The 20,113-nt window shown below is 48.5% G+C and overlaps 9 protein-coding genes across 9 annotated transcripts; 4 read left to right on the forward strand and 5 right to left on the reverse strand.

Annotated features, from left to right (window-relative positions):
* Nucleotides 1-806: 806 nt before the first annotated feature.
* N7503_004836 (uncharacterized protein) lies at nucleotides 807-4,667 on the reverse strand (the record flags this gene model as incomplete). Its single annotated transcript, XM_057064383.1, has 2 exons — nucleotides 807-4,582; nucleotides 4,637-4,667. The coding sequence occupies 2 exons, from the start codon at nucleotides 4,665-4,667 to the stop codon at nucleotides 807-809; spliced, it is 3,807 nt and encodes a 1,268-aa protein (XP_056922126.1).
* A 933-nt stretch (nucleotides 4,668-5,600) lies between these two features.
* Nucleotides 5,601-6,118, reverse strand: N7503_004837 (alpha/beta fold hydrolase; the record flags this gene model as incomplete). Its single annotated transcript, XM_057064384.1, has 2 exons — nucleotides 5,601-5,953; nucleotides 6,016-6,118. 2 exons carry the CDS (start codon nucleotides 6,116-6,118, stop codon nucleotides 5,601-5,603), a joined length of 456 nt encoding a protein of 151 aa, XP_056922127.1.
* A 386-nt stretch (nucleotides 6,119-6,504) lies between these two features.
* N7503_004838 (Major facilitator superfamily domain general substrate transporter) lies at nucleotides 6,505-8,028 on the forward strand (the record flags this gene model as incomplete). The annotated part of the gene is made up of 1 exon (XM_057064385.1): nucleotides 6,505-8,028. The coding sequence occupies one exon, from the start codon at nucleotides 6,505-6,507 to the stop codon at nucleotides 8,026-8,028; it is 1,524 nt and encodes a 507-aa protein (XP_056922128.1).
* A 705-nt stretch (nucleotides 8,029-8,733) lies between these two features.
* Nucleotides 8,734-9,381, reverse strand: N7503_004839 (uncharacterized protein; the record flags this gene model as incomplete). Its single annotated transcript, XM_057064386.1, has 1 exon — nucleotides 8,734-9,381. One exon carries the CDS (start codon nucleotides 9,379-9,381, stop codon nucleotides 8,734-8,736), a length of 648 nt encoding a protein of 215 aa, XP_056922129.1.
* Nucleotides 9,382-9,914: 533 nt separating this feature from the next.
* On the reverse strand, nucleotides 9,915-10,717 carry N7503_004840 (LysM peptidoglycan-binding domain-containing protein; the record flags this gene model as incomplete). The annotated part of the gene is made up of 2 exons (XM_057064387.1): nucleotides 9,915-10,549; nucleotides 10,615-10,717. 2 exons carry the CDS (start codon nucleotides 10,715-10,717, stop codon nucleotides 9,915-9,917), a joined length of 738 nt encoding a protein of 245 aa, XP_056922130.1.
* A 993-nt stretch (nucleotides 10,718-11,710) lies between these two features.
* Nucleotides 11,711-12,762, forward strand: N7503_004841 (class I SAM-dependent methyltransferase; the record flags this gene model as incomplete). Its single annotated transcript, XM_057064388.1, has 3 exons — nucleotides 11,711-12,103; nucleotides 12,159-12,258; nucleotides 12,305-12,762. 3 exons carry the CDS (start codon nucleotides 11,711-11,713, stop codon nucleotides 12,760-12,762), a joined length of 951 nt encoding a protein of 316 aa, XP_056922131.1.
* A 436-nt stretch (nucleotides 12,763-13,198) lies between these two features.
* N7503_004842 (uncharacterized protein) lies at nucleotides 13,199-14,413 on the reverse strand (the record flags this gene model as incomplete). The annotated part of the gene is made up of 1 exon (XM_057064389.1): nucleotides 13,199-14,413. The coding sequence occupies one exon, from the start codon at nucleotides 14,411-14,413 to the stop codon at nucleotides 13,199-13,201; it is 1,215 nt and encodes a 404-aa protein (XP_056922132.1).
* Nucleotides 14,414-15,914: 1,501 nt separating this feature from the next.
* Nucleotides 15,915-17,936, forward strand: N7503_004843 (uncharacterized protein; the record flags this gene model as incomplete). Its single annotated transcript, XM_057064390.1, has 1 exon — nucleotides 15,915-17,936. The coding sequence occupies one exon, from the start codon at nucleotides 15,915-15,917 to the stop codon at nucleotides 17,934-17,936; it is 2,022 nt and encodes a 673-aa protein (XP_056922133.1).
* A 674-nt stretch (nucleotides 17,937-18,610) lies between these two features.
* Nucleotides 18,611-19,814, forward strand: N7503_004844 (uncharacterized protein; the record flags this gene model as incomplete). The annotated part of the gene is made up of 2 exons (XM_057064391.1): nucleotides 18,611-19,044; nucleotides 19,142-19,814. The coding sequence occupies 2 exons, from the start codon at nucleotides 18,611-18,613 to the stop codon at nucleotides 19,812-19,814; spliced, it is 1,107 nt and encodes a 368-aa protein (XP_056922134.1).
* Between the last annotated feature and the right edge of the window lie 299 nt (nucleotides 19,815-20,113).

The following is a 20,113-nucleotide window of genomic DNA, read 5'->3' on the forward strand; positions in this document are numbered from 1 at the left end:
AAACAATGCACATCTTTTGTTCCGGTATTGCCACTTATATATTTATATCGACTGAAACAACATTGTGCACAAAATATAACACTTTTCCTACCTAATTGTCGTCCCAAGCCACATATACTGCTATTATTGATACATTCATGGAGCTATGGGACACACAGTATTGCGCGACACGAGAACTAGAGTATTTGACGGGCATAGTAGGGTAGTTGAGAAGGCATCTATAGTGTTGAAGATGACATTAGAAGTGTACTCGGGCTGCAAGACCATGATGATTCATAGAGTCAAAAATGCAAGTCCACATATCAAGAACAGCCCGGGTGGTCTAGTGGTATGATTCGCGCTTAGGGCAGCAACTCCTAAGCACTCCTGCGCGAGGTCCCGTGTTCGATCCACGGCTCGGGCCTGTTATCTTTTTGTTTTTTGTTCAAATACCGGATCTCTTCGCTGCTGGATTTTTCTTTTATGAATCTCCACCTTACATCGGCTGCCGGCAAAACCTTAATCCAACCAATCACTACGGGATCTACCCTCTGCCAGGTGGAGTCAATGACACATACATTTTGATTGGCTCTCCAGGGTCGCGCGACAAGAGGCTCTGTTTGCTATACTTTGAACAGGCAGGCCGATAAGTAACCAATCTATTACAAGAGAAGCGTTTTCCTAGGCAGACACATCGCTTAATGGGAAGCAGAATGGTATCCACTGCGCCATGTCATAAGTACAGGCCGACTAAGCAGTAAGAAGGCAGGAACGAATCGACGTGGAGTGAACCATGGCATGCTTGTTTCTACAGAAGCAGAACCAGCTCATTTTAAGCCCCAACCTCCACCACCTGGACTGTTGACCTGCATGATTTCCCCAGCTTCCAGAGAGAGCGCTGCTTTCCCACCTAACGATATCTTCTCAAGTTTCGTTCGATCATCGTTCCACTTGTATACATAATTCTTTCCAACCTGCCCAGACCGACCTCCATTCATGCCATACGGCGCGAAGACACGGCGATCACTAAGAATGCTGAATTTTAGTGGGACCCGAGCTTCAACTTCACGCACTGCGCCATTCCCGCCTCTGTATTGACCATTACCACCCGTGCCAGGATTAATGGCATGTTTACGGATAATGACAGGCGTCCGCTTCTCCACAACCTCGGCATCAGTAATCTTTGTGTTGGTTGAATGTGCTTGGATAGCATGCTCTCCATGCCAACTGGGCCCTGCACCACATCCCCCTCCGACTGTTTCACCATAGCTCCACCCAGGCTCAATAGCACCGGTGTGGGGATTCTTCCCACCCATTCCCCAACCAAAGCTATTCGCACACCCGGAAAATGCAGCACAACATTCAAATGCCTTCAAGATTGTGTCGATGACTCGTTGACTTGCTAGCGTACTACCGCAGATTGCAACAGAGGCACTGGGTCGCAGGATGGAGCCGTGAGGGATCTCGATATCTATCGGCGCGAGACATCCATCATTGAGAGGTATCTCGACATCAACTAGACAGCGTATACTGTAAATCACAGCAGAATGGCTAATTGAGACCGGGCAGTTATAGTTGCCCCACATCTGGGGGCCGGTGCCTGCAAAATCGAAGACTGCGCCACCGGACTCGTCGATTGAAATAGAGACCTTGATCACAGTCCCATCATCGAAGCTATCACTAGCAGCCAAAGGCATGGTCTTTGATCGGGCAACCCTTTTGAGATAGTCCCGGACCGCCACCTCGGAATTCATCTGAATGGCGTTCATATAACGAGATACGAAGCCGAAGCCGAATTGAGAGCACAGGTTTTGCAACAACAAGATCCCACGTTGGTTCGCTGATATTTGAGCTTTGATATCGGATATGTTATCATCCAGTCGACGAGTTGGACTGCAGCCTGGGAATTCTCCTGCTGCCAAAAACGCTTTGCGCACATCGTCCTCAAGGAATTTTCCACTGTCGACAATTTTCATTGAGCGAACATTGAAACCCTCTTCCCACAGTTCTTTCGAACCAGGCATCATTGATGTGATTCCAAGGCCGCCGATATCTGTATGATGGCCCCGAGCGGCAACATAGAACGCTACGCTGGGCTCTCCATCCAAAAAGACGGGAGTGATGACTGTCAAGTCTGGAAGGTGGGTCCCACCACACTCAGGATGATTGCTCAGAAGAACATCGCCGGGCTTGAGCTTGCCCTCCCAAAGGCGATGTTGATATTGGATTGCGTATTGCATGCTTCCCAGGTGGATAGGGATATGTGGCGCATTTGCGACCAATTTACCATCTCGCGAGAAAATGGCACAGGAAAAGTCCAGGCGCTCTTTGATACTTGTCGAAATGGATGTACGCTGTAGCGTATGGCCCATTTGCTCGGCGATTGACATAAATCGATGTGACAAAATGGACAATTGTATTGAGTCGATGTTCTCAGAGATGGAAGGAACGCTACCTTGAGAGACATCGAATGCCTTTTCCAGCACCGCATGATCTGGAAGAAGATATGCATTGAAGCCGGGCTCGACAAAGATTGTTTGGGTAGCATCGATGAGCAGCGCTGGGCCTTGCAACTGACTGGGCCTCTCGACGAAGTCCAACCTGAAGACGGATATATCTTGCCATTTACCGTCGATGAAGGTAGACTGGTTACTTGTTTCTTGGAGATATTCTAGCTGACGGCCCTTCACATCTTCCAATAAAGAGTATGGAGATTTGGTCTCCGCGGAAATACCACTTCGACCTATACCTCGCACCTTTATTGAGTCGACATGAATTTTTCGGTCGAGTTGAAAGGCAAATTCCCTCAAATGAGTGGTCTCAAAGGACTTTCCGTAGTCTTCATCTTCGGGCTTGGGAACGGCAATGTTGGTGTCGGTGCCTGCGTATCTCATACTCAAAGATTCCTCAAAGACAGTGGTGAGTGTATCTGCCCCCTGAGAAAGAAGTTCAGCTTGGACTTGAACTTTGAGTGCTTGTATTTGAGTTCTTATCTCTTCAAGCCTATTCAGATGGAAAAACCCAGTGAATGGCGCGGTCTTTTCAACTTGCAGATCTGCCTGGGATATCCCAACAGCGGATAGTAAGGAGGAATGCTTGTGGATGAGAATTCTGGATATCCCAAGCTTATTTGCAATAGCACATGCGTGCTGACCACCCGCTCCACCGAAGCTAACCAGGTTATGACTGCTTGGTGCAAACCCTCGAACCTCAGTGGCATTGCGCATCGGTCGAGTCATTGTTTCATTTGCAACATCAAGGAAGCCAGAAGCAACTTCTTCTGGCGTAAGACTTTGGCCAGTCTGTCCATTGATCTCGCGTGTTATTTCATGAAATCGTTGTCTTGTGATCTCATAATCCAGACCCTGGTTAGCCTCTGGGCCAAAGATAGCCGGGAAGGAAGACATGACCAGTCTTCCCAAGAATAAATTTGCATCTGTAACCGTGAGTGGTCCTCCCTTCCGATAACACGCAGGTCCTGGATGAGCTCCAGCACTCTCCGGCCCAACCACAAAGAGGCCATGACGAGCGAAAAGCATTGAACCTCCTCCAGCTGCAACGGTTGCGATGTTGAGCATCGGTACGGTAATCTTTCGACCTCCGACTGTGGTCTCAGTCAGATAATCATACTTGCCATCATACCGGCAGACATCTGTGCTGGTACCACCCATGTCAAAACCCAGAATAGGCGTCCCTTCAGAGGGATTATAACATGTTTGTGCGATACCCACAACTCCTCCAGCAGGTCCACTAAGCAGAGCCTCATTGCCTCGAAATTTGGCTGCTTGTCTCAGACCTCCATCTGAGCCCATGAACTCTACAGAGCGTGGTAGATGACTGAATCCAGATTGAAAGGCATTGACATAGTCTTTCACAATGGGATAAAGATATGCTTCTGAACAAGCAGAGCTACTCCGCTGAAGATACTTGATAACAGGGCTTACTTCCGATGCCTTGGTGATATGTTCAAATCCCATCTCTTTCGCAATCTCAGCTATCTGATCTTCATGATCGGTGTGAAGATAGGAATGCAGAAGTGAAATAGCCAGAGAAGTGTATCCAGCCGACCGAAGTCCGCCTAGAACCTCGCGAACGTCGTGAGGATCGAGTGCCTTCAAAATGCGAATGACTTCCCCACTGGGAGTCTTTACCAGTGCAGGATCTATGATCTCGGCCGATTTATTCAAAGGAAATGGATTGAGATCATAGTCCTCAATGGTGATACGCTCATCTATCTCAGCCGAGGTAGCATGCAGGGCAGGCGGCTTTCTGACATTCAGGTCAAATAGTTTCGGCCGTGTCTGGTCATCGATCACACAAACATCTTTAAACCCCTTGGTGGCAACGAATGCGAAGTCTCGGCCTTTCCCCTCCAGCAACGCATTTGTTGCTATAGTGGTACCAATGCGACAGGATGATATCCTGGACCCATCAAGCTTCTCTCCAATGGGGATTTGCCGCTTTTCAATAATCTCGAGTGCTCTCCGAATGGCTTCTGTTGGAGCATCACGATAATTTTGCGGATCTTCGGAAAGTAATTTGAATACTAGATCCTCGTGATCAGGTACTTGTACCAAGACATCGCAGAACGTGCCCCCACGATCTAAATGGACTGTTAACGCTGGTTTGCTCGTATAACCAAGTATAAGTCACGCACCAACGGAGATCCTGATGTCTGGAGCGGCCATGGTTGCTCTGCGATGATGACAGGTCAGGAATTCAAAGACTGTCAGAACCTAACAAATCAACAACCTGCAGATGTGGTAATGGTTTCTGCATTCACAAAAGACACTCCAATGCCTTTTTCAAAGATCTTGGCTTTCCTATACGCTATCAAAACAAGATAGTCCTTAAGCGGAAATTTGGATCGGGGATGCACCGATAGCCCCGCTCACCGGAAAAGACCCCGCGCGAATGTAAAGAGATACTCACTCAATGACTGAATCAATTACACATCAGCTGAGCTTAGATTTCATTCTCTAGAAGGTGTCATAAAACTTTCTACACCGAACATTGCCGCGTGGTGCCTTTGAGGGCGTAAATGGTGTGATAGTGTGCGGAGACAGTGAACCGGAAAGCTTCACTTTTATGGCAAGTTTCGTAATCGAGACTTTAATTCATGACAAATGTTGTCGAATCAATTTAATCACCTCTGCATTCTTTTCCAAATGTACCCCGTGATTAGCCCCTGCAATGACTTCCAGCCGTGCTGAGGAAATTTTTGAAGCCATATCTCTGGACAATTGAGGCGGACAAATCCAATCTCGCTCGCCGACCACTATGAGGGTGTTTGCGGTGATATATTGAAGCCGATCTGTATAATCAAAGTACTTCTCGGTGTTGGAATAGAGGTCATCTTCTTAAGCGTCAGCGCGGTCCCGTAAGGTTCATCGCGGAGTAAAAACTTACTGTGAGACTTGGCATAGAAAACCGTTTCGAGGTTGCTTTTAAGAGCGGTCTCTGCATCGAAATGTTCACTGTATAAAGGGGCCGCGGCATACATGATGAGTCGAAATTCGAGGTCATTTTCGAATCGCCCAAAAACCTTGTCCCTCAGGAACTTGGTAGAGAAGCCAGGGGCTCTGGAAGCTCTCTCTTCGAGAGTTCGAATGGCCTTTTCTTCATCTAGATGCAATGTCAGCGCATATTAATTGGAAGTTGTGGAGCACTCGGCAAAGTTGAGATATCTTACGGTGATATGAAGCAGCAGTCCCTCGTAGAATCAAATGGGACACACATGAAGGGTATGTGATCGCATACTGCTGAGCCAAGAACCCACCGAAACTTCCACCACATATAATGCAAGGGTCAGCCCCGGCGAATTTCCGCTGTATGGCCTCGATATCCTCAACCAATTGGTGAAATGTATATGGCTCTGTTCGCGAGCTTTGACCATGACCTCGAAAGTCAAAAGATAGCACTCGATAAGATGACGATAAAGGCGAATATGCCTTGAAATCAGATTGATGATCACCTTTTAGCTTGCAAGAAGACCAATTAGTCACTTCTCAATGATCACTGCTGAGAAGATCTCACCAAAACCCCTACCGCCATGCAAAGTGATGATTAGAGGTGCATTTTCAGGGCCAACCAATCGATAAGCTAGCTGTGCTCCATTTATGGACGCGAATTCGACCATCCTGGCAATTTTGAGCGGATGGACCAACAATCTACAGCTCTGGATAACAAAGTGTATCCGTGAGTAAGAATAAGCACGAGGACGAACTGAAAGTATACAAAAGAGATGTTATCTGTCGTCGGCCCCACGCCGTGAGCTATGTCCACATTAGGAAATGATCATACAAAACTTCCCCTCATCTAGAAGACCTTCCTTTGTCAGTCTCGTGTCAAATGTCGTGATAAGCTGAAAAGCAGAGGTTGCTTTGAATGCGTACGGCAAATCCATTGGGTCTAGACACTCCCCCATTACAGCCTACCGCTGCACCAAAACAACCTTAAACATGTCGTTCCCCCTGCAAAGTTCAATCTTTGTTTACTAACGAAGTCGCCGACATGGCAAGCCCAATGCAAAGCGCTGAGATTAACCGGCCAGCTACGCCAGATAGCCCACACCGAGATACCATAAAGCACAAGAACAACCTCATAGAATCAATTAATAGTCGACATGATTCAGGCATAGCATTCGATATCACCTCGTCACAATTTAAGAAGAGGTGGTTTCACTGGCACGAACCAGGCACATCGAAGGCCGACAAAAAACTCATCTTCAAGCTTGACTGGTTCCTACTCAGCTATAGCTGTTTGTGCTTCTTCATCAAATATCTCGATCAGACGAACATCAGCAATGCATACGTATCGGGCATGGAAGAGGAACTTGGCTTCGGACCCGGCAATGAATTGAGCTGGATGAACACATACTTCAGCATCGGAGTGATTATCGGAGGCCCAATCAGCAACATTGTTCTGACCGTCGTTCGACCACGCATCTGGCTACCCAGCTGTCTACTCGTATGGTCACTATTCGTTTTATTCTTATTCAAATGCCAAACAGCGTCACAGTTCTACGCCTTAAGATTCTGTGTCGGTCTACTAGAATCTGCGGCATGGCCGGGTCTTCAATATGTGCTTGGCTGCTGGTATAAACGGTCTGAGCTAGCATCTCGAAGCGGACTCTTCGTTATGTCTGGCGTGCTGGGCCAGATGTTCTCGGGATACCTGCAGTCAGCCCTCTTCGATGGAATGGAGGGTAAAGGTGGATTGTCAGCTTGGAGATGGCTCTCCATTTTTGACTTCATTCTTGCTGTCCCTGTGGTCCTCTACGGCTACGCATTCTACCCTGATACGCCGCAGAATACCAAAGCCTTCTATTTGACCGACTGGGAAAAGACTCGGGCCCGGGAAAGAATCGAAGAAGAGGGCCGCACGCCAGTCGGAAAGATGGATCTATCGGTGATAAAGCGCATCCTGCAGTCCTGGCAGCTTTATGCCTTCTCCATCGCATATGCCCTATGGTCTCTGACCTGCGGGTCGTATGTCATGCAATACTTTGAACTGTGGCTAAAAGCCCTGAAGACTTATTCGGTCCCGCAGATCAACAACATTCCCACGTCGATGGGAGCTGTTAACTTTGCCTTCATGGTGACTACAGGTATCGTCGCTGATAGGATTGGTCGCCGGGGACCAGTTTTCTTCGGCGTCGGATGTCTTCTGACGTTCTGCTATGCCGTGTTTACCGCATGGCCTGAGTCAGAAGGACTCAAAATGGCTGCTTTTGTTCTCACCGGCTGCTATGGGTGTTTTACGCCACTTCTGGCTGCGTCTGTGAATATATCATGTGGAAATGATCAGCAGCTGCGAGCGTTCGTTATGGCATTCATGGTTAGCCTTGGTTCTGCTGTTGTTATCCCCTTCCAGCAACTGCAATTCCCCAGTGGAGAGGCGCCAACTTTCTCAAATACTCATGGCTGGGTCAGTGGACTCGTCTTTGTCATAGCCTTGACTTTGTGGACTGGGTTTGGAATAGAATTTGTTGAAAGGATCATGACCCGCTCAAAGAAGAACTTGAATGAAAAGGATAACGGGGTTTAGCTTACGAAACTCTAGCCAGTTAGCTTATGAAACTCTAGCCAAATTATAGAGGTTTTTTTTTAGCCGATCTGCTATATCAGATAGATAATGATAGAATATCAATGCCAGTATTGCGGGTATGGAGGGGTGATGATGATCGTCCCCGTTACATCAGCGAAACTGCTAGCTGTACGGCGTGTCTCCTCCACATTCTAAAGTCATTACTGAGGCAAAAAATGACTGAATTAGCTGAAAATGGTGTGTTGGCGGTAGTAGACGGTAAATAGAAAGAGGTGTAAAGGGAGAACGGACGTGCTATGAGGCACAACCAAAGTCAAATGTCATCATTGTGCGCCTATCATCTTTGAAAATCTGGAATATACAAGACAAACCAACAGAACAGAACAGCCAGAAGAACTGACCTTGAAGACAAGACTGGAAGGCGGAGTAGGAAAGGAAGGCACAGGGTGGGGAAGCAAGCTGGAAAGCGAGGCCAAGTGGGTGTGATGATGAGAAGAAGAAGAAGTTGGGGGAATTATATATTCTGAAAAGAAGCAGTGAATCATACATATAAGTAGTCTAATTGGGAAGAACGTTTCGATGAACGTGGTTTGAAGAAACATCTAACACCATAGAGCGTGACTGGCTTCCAGACATCTCTCGGGACCTCAAAAATTAGCCATTTTTTCTCAGGTCATTACACTACCAGACCCTTTATTCCTACCGTCAATCAAAGACTTGATTTTCCATGAGCCATAATCTTTCATAACGATTACTTCCGGCTTCATACCCCCAATCCCAGTCAAACAACTCAGACCGAAGAATCTTCATTCTAGCATCGAGGTGCAGTAGTCGCTTTGCGAGATTCTCTGCCGCCGGAGAAAACTGCTCAAGAACCCGATTCTCATCTTCTAGTGTAGGTTGTCTGAAGCCAACTTGGAGTTTGCGTAAAATGCCATAAAGTTCATTGAGGCTGGCAACCTGGCGCTTGTACGCCTCGAGGATCTCAATAACGGATTCGAGCCAGCTGGTAGGCAACCCTTTGTATAGTATCAAGCCCTGCAACTGACTTTGCTCGAGGGCTACCCCAAGTAGGCCCAGATCTTGATTTATGGCTGAAGTGTTCTTGCCTTTGCACAGGAGCAGGCGGGCAGACATGCCTGCACCAGCGTAAAGTTCCAATAATCGGGTGGCATGGGTAGGTCCTGTATGGCCCCAGACTCGACAAAGACCGAGATAAGCCTCTTTCCACAAGGCGGTGATCACGCCTTGGAGGGCAAGTCGTTTTTCGGCTTCGGTTTGTTCCGAGGCGGATGTTTCGCGCGCATTGCCCGAGCTACTAGAGTCTGGACCTTGCGACAACCTGGTGGACATTTCTAGCCGGTTGGAGTCAGGTGAATAGATACAGAATCTTATGAACGGGAGATGTCGAGGTCTTGAGAAGAGATAAAAGGGAACATGGAACTCGGGCGGGGTAATATTAGGCGCTTCCTGACGCCTTGAATCCTTGTTGCTGATGACCTGTTCTTAGCTGAACCAATCACTTAGTATCGTTTGACTAGGCTTGCATGTTCGTATGCGGCCTAGCACGATAAGGTATTAGAACTTTTGTTCATTAGCGACCTGTTACTCGTTGCTCACTGATAATTGTGGGCTGGCCTGGTCAACTTCAAAGTATCGTAGTTGTGTCTGGGAGAGGGGACGTCCATGGACACAACTTAGTCTGGGATGCCCCTCATCACATGTTGGTTTCGTCTGATACCAGGCTCCAATATGATAATATGACTTGGCAGCATCTCTAGAGATTCGAAATGCTTGATAGCCTCAATTAAAATATATTGATATTAGATAATTCATCTTTTGACCTCAAGACCATGTTGACAGAACTTCACTTCTCAAGATCCTATCTAATACCAAGAATCATCCATGTAGGTGCAGTTTGTGGTCAGTGTCAAAGCTGCATTCATAGTGTAGTTACCATCACTATGGTTGAAGCCCTGATTCAACGACATAATCTGCCCTGTAGTCACTCCAAACTGCCGAGCCACATCAACGAAGGTACCGTAGTGAAAATTAAAAGTGCGCAAGATACACTCCGTGTTCTCGCACAGAGGAATTTTCACCAGCTGTCCGGACTCTAGCTCCGTGTACGGCCCTGGGTTTAAGTCGACAATGTAGGCCGTCTGCGCCCCGTAGGACAGGATCGAATCAGTTGTGATGTTATATCGCACATTAGCAATCTTCTGGGGCGTATCGCCGGGCATGGTAGTGTAGACATGTGGACCACCAACGACGCATGTGTTGGTTGTCTCGGTGTTGTTCTGGTCCAGGCAGGAGTAGTCATCTGGGTGAGCGGCCACGGCGGGGATGAGAAATTTCTCTCCTGGGTAGATGAAATCTGGATCTGCCAGGCCGTTCATGCGTGCTAAATCGCAGACGCCGAAGTGGTAGGTTTGAGCGAGGTTCCAGACCGTGTCGCCCTCTTCCACGTAGATTTCCTTCCCGATGGTGATATTGGCGTTGACTAAGGGATAGTCGGTAGCTGGATGTTGTCAATTTGAAGTTATGCAATGAATATACTACTTCCAAAGAGGACTATGGCCTTACTGGTACGATCGTGTAGCATCTCGTAGCCACTGGGAAAAGCATGAATGCTTCGGAAAAGAGCTAGAATGGCCGTGGCTGTCGCAATCGTATTAGAGCTCCACATTATGAAGGTCATCGCGTACAAATGCGTTTTCTGCCCTATGAGTACCTTCTTTCATCCGGATTAGTTAGCGTATTTATAGTCATCAAAGGCCATTATGCAGATGGCGGAGGGCCTGCAATAGGCGTTCTCGGAATTTAGGGCAAACAGGTTGATCAAACAGACTGATATAGACGGACGCAAATGTGCCCCCGATGTCCGTTCTTTTCTACATCGAATGCAGTGGGCTAGTTTGCAAACGAACAAGACATGCCTGACTTGCAGGCTGAACAGCCCGGAAAAGCCAATATGCCCCACAATTTCCCCACGCGGCCCAAGCATCCCCAGATTTGATGATGGAATTGTATGATCCGAGTGTCCGGAGCCGTCAATGCGAATCCAATAGGGCTTTGATGATTCTCCATCTCACCATCCCGGAGAGGGGTAACTGTGTGCCAAGCCAAATAATTAGAGAGATGCAGTTACAGTTGCAGGGAGGCGTCAGTTTCCTCTACAAGTACTAGTCTCGGACCTAATTTCTAGATTTATCACTAACATACTATCTGGGGAACCCGGATGTCCTGTTGCCCCACATTGAATAACCTGATGTGCTCCACAGTAGGGGTCATAAGCGCATCATTCAGTGTTTTTACATGAGTCCAAGGCAAGGAATGATGAGGGGCGCAGACGGCTAGCTAGACACCCTGACAACCGGATTAGTGATAGCATGTTAATTCTACTTTTAGTGATCAAGGCAGTCATGTACCCTAGATTTCAATCCCCACAACTCTGCCTCGCAAACTCGATGTTTATGCCAATTAGGCGTAATATAATGTAACAAAGTGAGCTCAAGTTGACATCTAAGGTATCCGCTTTTTGATAAGATAAGATATCTTGTCATCCCCAGATGTTGACTCATTATTGCTCATTATCACTACTAAAACCATGTATACAAGTGTTTGAACAAAATCTACTCAAGGTACCCAGTAAATCATTTTTAGCTTGCTATAATCCATAATGTCTACATTGTCTGACCCCACTTTCACGAACTATACCAACGACCAGGCTCAGAAGTACGCCCAGCTTCGTGGTACATACGCAGATCCTTTATTGAACACTATCATCGACCGCCATGTGAAAACTGGGGGCAAGTTCGAAGTACTGGCGGACGTGGGTTGTGGCCCTGGTAATGCGACCAAGCCTCTTGCCCGCTCATTTGACTATGTAGTCGGTCTAGATCCCGGAGTCGAGATGATCAACACTGCCCGAGGACTGGGGGGCAAAACGGCGATTGGCCAGTCAATTATCTATGCTGTCTCCGGCGCTGAATCAATTGCGAGCTCTATTCGTGAACACCTGCCATCTGTGGAAGAAAACAAAGGGGTGGATATGGTCACGGCTGCTATGGCAGTATGTCCCTCTCCACAATGATGTCAAGTTACCGTCACTTATGAACTGAGCTCAGGCCCATTGGTTCGAGATGCCCAAATTCTGGTCAGAAGCTGCTCGCATAGTGAAGCCAGGTGGCTCGGTAGCGCTTTGGACTCATTCGTCCCTTTTCTGCCGTAAGAGAAGTCATTCCCGTCAGAGAACATACCTAATGCATTCTAGATCCATCAACCCCAAATGCCGAGCAGGTTCAAAAAGCACTGTTCTATCTTGAGCGTGAAATTCTAGCGCCCTACGAGCTTCCAGAAAACCGTCTTTCCCGCGACTATTACGATAACCTTCCTCTTCCGTGGACTATAGGCGATGACATCGTGGAAAAAGCATTTCCCAAAGCAGCATTCGTACGAATGGAGTGGGATCGAGACGGAGTTCTCACTGATGGCAAGAATTTTTTCAACGGCTCTGATGAGACGACCGTTAAGGGAATCTCAGACAGTCTACAGACCGCCAGTATGGTGACTCGCTGGCGAGAGGCTCACCCAGACCTGGTAGATACAGATCTGGATTGCGTGACAGTAGCTATGGCGGAAGTGAGAAAGGCTCTCGGGATAGGGATGGATGATGATCGAACGCTGAAGGTGGGGAGTGCGATTGTATTGTTATTTTTCAAGCGGGAGTAAGGTTATATTACTATCACCTGCATGAACAGGCGCCAAGGAGACGTTGACATTAGAGTGTCACTAAGCCAATGGTGTGACGGCTACATAGAATACGCGCCAGACTAGACCAGCGGACATGGCGCTGGGCTAAGAACGTAAAATTAGACCCCGACCTAACCTTAAAACAAAGTTACTACTCCTGACTTCGCACATAAAGTCTATGGCCTATTTTGTGACGAGGGGGTGGTTAGTAGTATTATGATCTCTCCTTGTTTACCCCTTTATATTCATCTTCCTTGCCGCGGTCATGTGTTATGGAGCCCAACAAGGGACCATGTATTCCCCGGCAAAGGTAGCATGATTAAAGATCTACACTTTATTAAGATACCTTTCTATCCTACTGTTTCATTCAATAGACTTGAACACCTCATATACATTCTAGCAGGGGTAATTCTAATTAAGAACAGTAGTTTGGCTGCTGCACCTGTCCCTTGAGGAACCCAGCATCAATAAATCCCTCATAATTCCAATAATCACCCTTATCACCCTGTCCAGAAATAGTGGCATTGCTCAGGAACTTGGAAGTCCAGTACGAGCTTCCACGGGTGTACTGCGCGAAAGCCGAGATGCCCGCCTTGAGATTCCTTTCCCTGAGAGCCAGCTCGTTGCTACCACCAGTCTCCATAGCCCACTCACCCACGAATGTGGGGAACTTGCCATCACCAGCACTCACCTTCGCATCAGCACAGATGAATGTTGGTAGATTCTCTGAAGTCGAATTATCATACTGATAATAGTAGTGGTGCAGATCGAACACGATGTTCTCATCCTTGTTGAAACGCGGTGACCAAAATTTCTCAGGCTTAAAGCTACCCTGGATCACAACAGGGATCAACGGGTTAACGGCCTTGACATGCTCCACGACCTCATTGAAATATTTCAGCAACCATACGGCACCATGATCCGACAATGCAGCGGCGGTTCCAAAGTCCGAGAAGTTGTGGTTATCGGCCGGCTCGTTGATGGGCTCGATACTATATGCCTCTGGGTGACCTGATTTCTGGATGAAGTCGACAACAGCATCGACGGCCTTCATCGACCAGTCAAGCGCTGTCTGGTTCCACCACCAACCCCAGTGGCCTGTTGCCTCACCGATATCTAGGCCGTTCGTGCCACCGGGCAGAGAGTGAATGTCGACAGCAACGTGCATGTTGTGTTTCTCGATCGCGTGGGTAGCAATGCGGTGGAGGTGCTCTTGCTGCTTTCCGTGGTACATTTGAGAGCCTGGCAGGTCGATCCACGCCGCGTATGTAGTTGGGATGCGCAGGAAGTTCACACCTGCGGCGGCTAGCTTGTCGATATCACTTGTTGTGATGTAGGTCTCGTAGCGGTGTTCAAAGACGCGCGGGCAATCGGCCCCCAAGTGCTCACAGAGACCCCATTCTCCTAGATCACAGAGCTCTGTGGCGCCAGCGCATTCCTTGGCCCACCAGAAGGTGTCGATTGTAGATTCCTGCTCGAGCCACCCACCCAGGTTCACACCATTAGCTTGGAAAGTGCGCCAATCAGTGTAGCCATGCTTGTTGGCGTTAGAGGTTCGTTCAGTAGGATGAGCTGCAACTTGGGCTATGTAGACGCCCAGCAGGCTGAGGAGGGAGGCGTGAGTACGCATAGTGGATTTTTATTGCAATGTCTTCGCACCAAAAAACCATCTCCGGAACAGAGCTGGTCAAAAGCCTTTTATAAGCTATAGACAAGCCGTTTTTTTTTCTCCGGCCCCCAGACATGCCGGAGTATCTCTCCCATATTCCCCGCAATTGTGGAGACATGGTGGTTCCTGACTCGGATAACCCTGAAGAATGACCTCAACGCAGAATAGGCGAAGTGATTTTCAGTACCGAAATGGCATCTGCCCGGAGGAGATCTTTTGGTGGATAATGTATGGTGGTGGTGATTCGCTCGGACATTCCAGGACGGGATCCGATCGCCAGTGATGCCCAGTGTTTTTGCCGAGGATGAGATCGGGAAGTCCGAGGATGAACCGTTATTTAGCCATCATGTTTCCCAGTGAATTGTTTTTCAAAGATTTCTGAGTCAGATGTACCCCAGACATATCGAGATGTCCATGTGATGAACTTGCATGGCCTACTGTAAGGTTGACCCCATGCAAGACGGGCCGTTCCACCTGGACTGTGATTCGTTCTTAGTTATCTCCGTTAGGGAACCGAGGTCTGGAACATTAATGCCTAGCGTCCAAGTTTCCAGTTGATAGATAATATTATTGTTTGGGTCCGGGAGCAGGGTTTGGGTCGAGTGATTCCATGAGGTTCCATGGGATTCTGAGCATTTGCTTAGCTTTGCCGTACCCAGACCAGGCTCCCAGTTCAATAACTCCAATGAGCCAATGTATCCAAGCACCCTTTCGGCGGCGATACCGTTGTGAGCTGTGATTTGCTTCTGCCGGGGTGAGACCTGGCCGAATTGGGTCAAGCGGGTTATCCCCCAATCATCGATCGTGATCTGTGGCCCAGACCACACCTTATCCTTGGCAAGGACACTATTGCTTCCTGTCTAGGGAGCCGCAAGCATCCGATAATTGGGAAGTTGAAAAAACAGTGACGGGGATTCACCTCGATAAAAGAATAAAAAAAAGTAGAAAAGGAAGTGAATTGGAAGTATATTGAGATAAATAAACATAGAATATTCGGTTAGAGAAGCATACATGAGCACACAAATGTACAGGTTGAAACAAATACATGACGTGTCGCAAAAGGGATTCCACGTCAGTACAAATCACACCATGTTCTCCGCCCCCAAAAGGTTGGTCCCTTCCCCCTTTCTTTCCCTTTCTCTTGACCTCATCCTTTTTTCCTTTTTCTTCTATTTCCCTTCCTCCTTTCTCCACCCAAAACAACAATTAATTAGATTTTTCGCCACTCCGTAATTCGTGTTCGGGCTACCATTTGCGGGCCCAACTTGACACGGTCGCGCATCTCGTCGACGTCCATTCCTTCCCCCTTTCTACCGCCAACCTTTCACCGCTATCTACCCAAAAAAAAACAATACTTTTTTAATTACCAATAAAAAACAATATTCGATACGAATGATCTCTGTCGAGTGAATTAACTGGAATCTTATTTATGGTCGAACTTGATTACCAACCTTCGCATGGCATGTTTCGCCTGCTACCTTGGCCCTCTGCGATCGGAGGGAACAAGATGATGTCGGAAGATGTCAAGATGTTGACCCCCTGTGTCAACACCTTGGTCCCCCAGCTCAAGCGGAAGCGCTCCGATGACTCTGTGAAGGGGGCACCTGCTGCCACGAAGATCCGCACCGATGATTCAATTAAGATGCCGTCGCCCCCGGTCGCACCTTCGAATCCTGTCGCTTCCCCAAATGCGCCATCGTCCATGGCCACACCCACGCGTCCACCAGCGCAGGCCGCCGGTCGCACGGATGTGGATCGTCTCCGTGACACCATCACCGCCCAGTTAAGTCTGGAGGTGCTGTTGAAGCACAATGAACTACGTCTGATCGACCAAGAAATCGCCAAATGTCAAGTCTCACTCGAACAGTTGCGCCGCTGTGCTGAGATCCCGTACCCGGGATCCAGCGTTACCGGTATCTCGGCCGATGTGAGTTTAGGCACGGGCGCATCGGTGCTGCCTGGAAATGGCTCCGCACCTATGTCGCCTGCGCCCTGGGGTGTCACGGAAGGCCCATATTCGCGTCACTACGCGAGATGGTTGCTGCCAGACCCCCGGTTTGATGGTGAAGTCGACTCGGGTTTGTCAGCAGGTTCTGCTATTCCCGTCGAGGGCCGGTCTACTCGGGGGAACCCGGTGGATTTCAGCTCGCTGGCTGGGAAATCGCGCCCTTCACGGGGCTCGGGCGCTCCCAAGTTGCAGTCGCTGCCTAGTGGATATCCTGTCGTTAAGGAAAAGGCAGGCCCAATGATTATGCGACGCAAGTCGGATGGTCTTTTTGTCAAGCTTACCTGCCTGGATTGCCAACGCGTCGACTTCTCCAGTACGCAAGGCTTTATCAATCACTGTCGTATTGCACACAACCGGAATTTTGCTAGCCACGATGCCGCTGCTCAGGCATCGGGCGAGCCTGTCGAGGTGGATGAGTCTGGTGCTATCATCGGTGGCCGGACTGAGTCTACTACCAGCACTGCTGCCTCGGGATCCGTTCATCCATTGAATCGTTCTTCCAACCTACCCACTCCGGCCAAGGAGTCGGTGACTCCAAAGAAATTGTCTGTGATGAGCAACTCTGCGGTTGCGACTCCTCCAGCAACCATTCAACGGAAGGTTGATCCGCGTCGCCAGTCCGAGCCTGCCAAGGCCAACAATCCCTCGTTCCTTGCCTCGCCTGCGACTCCTCATCTCTCTGCTTTCATGAAATCGCGTGGCCTGGGCTTGAACATGGAGAAGTTGGTGCAAGAAGCCAAGACCCCTGTCGATCTGAGTGGTCTCTCCGACGATGACTCCGATATGGACGAGTCAGCCCCGTCTTCTGCAAGGACCCCTCAGGACTCCCAGCAAGGTCCTCATGCAGCACGTCATCCTATGCGTATGCCTACTGCCCAAGACGCGGCCGATCAACCTGGCGGCAAGGCTCTTCAGCATCCCGACATGACTCCGACTCGGCCTCAATCTCATGCGCCATATCTTTCTGAGCTTGAGGCTCTGTCTGCCTCAGCTCCTCCGTCTGCAATGGATACTCCTCGGGATCCCATGGACCATCCAGCCCATCTGAGCCCCAACACTATGGAGTCTAACCAGGCTCCTAGCTTGGTCAGCGATGATGAAGATGACTATGAAGTGGCATTTGACTCCGACAGCCCTAGCTCGTCTGAGGCCGAGGACAATGATGAAGAGTTCCGTCACATCGAAGTGCAAGATGACGAGCGCACCAGTGCCCCGTCTGCTCCCGCAGAGTCCAAGCCTGGTCCCTCGCTGGCGAACCCGATGTCGCAACCTGCGCCCCCTCTTCCCAAGCAAATGAAGCAGGGCCGTCCCGCGCTGCCTTCATTTGATCGTACCCGGGACGACCAGTTCAACCCCATGCGTGATATCACCAAGCCGGTGAACTTCACACGACCTGACTTCCGTCCTCCCAGTGAGGATCCGTCAAAGACGAAGCGGGACAATGGGCGCAACCCCTCTCCCCCTTTCAGCAGATAAATGTCGTCAACCCTGTTACCGTGGACCTGATTCTCAACTGTCACATTTTGACTTAACCTTATCCTGTATCGCTTCTACTCCTCTCTTCCTTTCTGCGCCAAGTGTATGTTTATCGAAAGATCAGCATACTCTAGGCTGTTTCTGTATCGCCTCATGGCGGTGTTACCTCTATCTCTTTCTGTTTTAATGTTGCGTCCACTGGGCGAACTTCGCGTTTCAGCCCCTAAGCCATCTTGATGATGGCTGATGGTGAAACGGGTGATGACTTTCTTCATGATGCTGTATTTGATATTTTAATGAAAACTTTTGACGGCCGTGGTGTTGTATATAAGGAAAATTGACCAAAACGCGATCTCCCATAGAGATAGAATCCGTCTCTGTATAGTAATACATCCACTTGAGCTATGAATGGGCCTATATGTAGATATCTAGATGTGGGACTACCCCAGAATCACCAGTCCAGCCCACTTCGCAATTTAATTAAGTCTAAGCCTGGAGTGTAATTCAACGTTACACCACGCGCTGGTCCTTATCGATAACGAAATCGCGGAGGACCGTCGCGACATGGTCGCTACAACCTCATATAGCCCGAGTTATCCCCTCCAGCTGCCTTAGATCAATTCCAGCAACAAATCTCATAGTACATACTCAATCGCAATCCTCACGAATCAAAGATGGCCTCCAAAACTCCGAGCCCTCCTCAACCAAAGTTGAAACAAGAGTCCACAGACACGACCAAAGGTTCAATCGCGCTGGGCGACGCAGAATCGTTCCACCCAGACAACATAACACTTCCTACCTTTCGCAACCTCCTAAGCTACTACCCTAAGACGGTCGAGCAGGTCCGCCGAAATAAGCTCATATCAAAGCTCCAATCCAAGTCGAAGGGCGCAAAAGGCAAAACGGACAAGAAGGCCAACGCAACGGCTCTACAGAACAAGGAGCTTGATCCCTCGCAACAAGCACACATTGACGCTGAAGTCGAGAAGTTCGTTAAACTTGACCAGTGGCGTTATGAGGATATGCCTGGAATCATTGAGGAGAGAAAGGCTTCGAATGAAGAGGTAGTGAATAAGGAGGATCTCATTACTGTTATGGAGTGGAAGACGTGAGTTCTCTTCGATCCTACTCTATATCTCCCTCTATCATCCATAAATATACGAGATGGGATATTATAAGGGAAGACCACTACTAACACCATCCAGAACACACGGCACACCCAGACCAATGCTAATGGGCATGATAAAATCCAACCAAAGCAACCTGGTACGTGGATGCACATTGGCTGCTATATCGACACTACCAACCGCAAACCCAATCCTCGATGCGCAGAATGCGTTTCCAAAAACCAGTATGAATGCACTACAGCCCCTCCGCGGTGTTGGAGTAGCAACCGCCTCTCTTGTCCTATCCATCGTAACGGGGCGTAGCGAATATGCGCAGCAGATTCCCTTTTACAGCGATGATATGTTCCTGTGGCTTGTTGTAAAGGATTACCCAACTCCGACGAAATCGAGTTCGAAGCGCAAAGTTAATTCAAAGTTCTTGCGTCCGAATGGGGAGTTGAATGTTCGGTATACTTTGAATGAGTATCGGGAGTTGTGGGATGCGTGTGCGGAATTGCGGATGCGGCTTAATAAGGAAGTTGAGGGAAAGGATGAAGGGATCGTCTCTCAAAATGATATTGAGAAGGTTGCGTATGTCTTGCGCAATATTGATGTCTCGGAGTTCTATGGTGAAGGCTATGATACTGTCATTGCTGATGTGCAGAAGGGGGTGGAGGATGTTGCTGAGGTCAATAAGAAGCGGAAGCGGGAGGAGACATCTGAGTCGAAAGGTGTGACAAGGATGACTAGGAGTAAGAAGAAGGCTGAGTGAGGGGATGTAAGTGGTTGGCCTGTTAAACCTTGCCCAGTGGAAGACTCGTGTATATACATACGATTGTTTGTATAGCGATTTTCATGTTCTCAGACTCAATTGAGAAGATTATCTATACAATTCACTCCAAATCTGAAATTTTATCTGCTTAACTTAGACAAATTCGCATGGCACATCATCTACCGGAAATGGGGTTCTGTCTATGCAATTCATAGGTATGGATACGATATGTCCAGAGCATATATTTAGATGACATAATGCCAACTAGAGCATACTTAGTCGGAATAGATGATTATAAT

Source organism: Penicillium pulvis (assembly GCF_028828015.1).
Source record: "Penicillium pulvis strain IBT 33274 chromosome Unknown contig_23_segment0_segment0, whole genome shotgun sequence".
NCBI lineage: Eukaryota > Fungi > Ascomycota > Eurotiomycetes > Eurotiales > Aspergillaceae > Penicillium > Penicillium pulvis.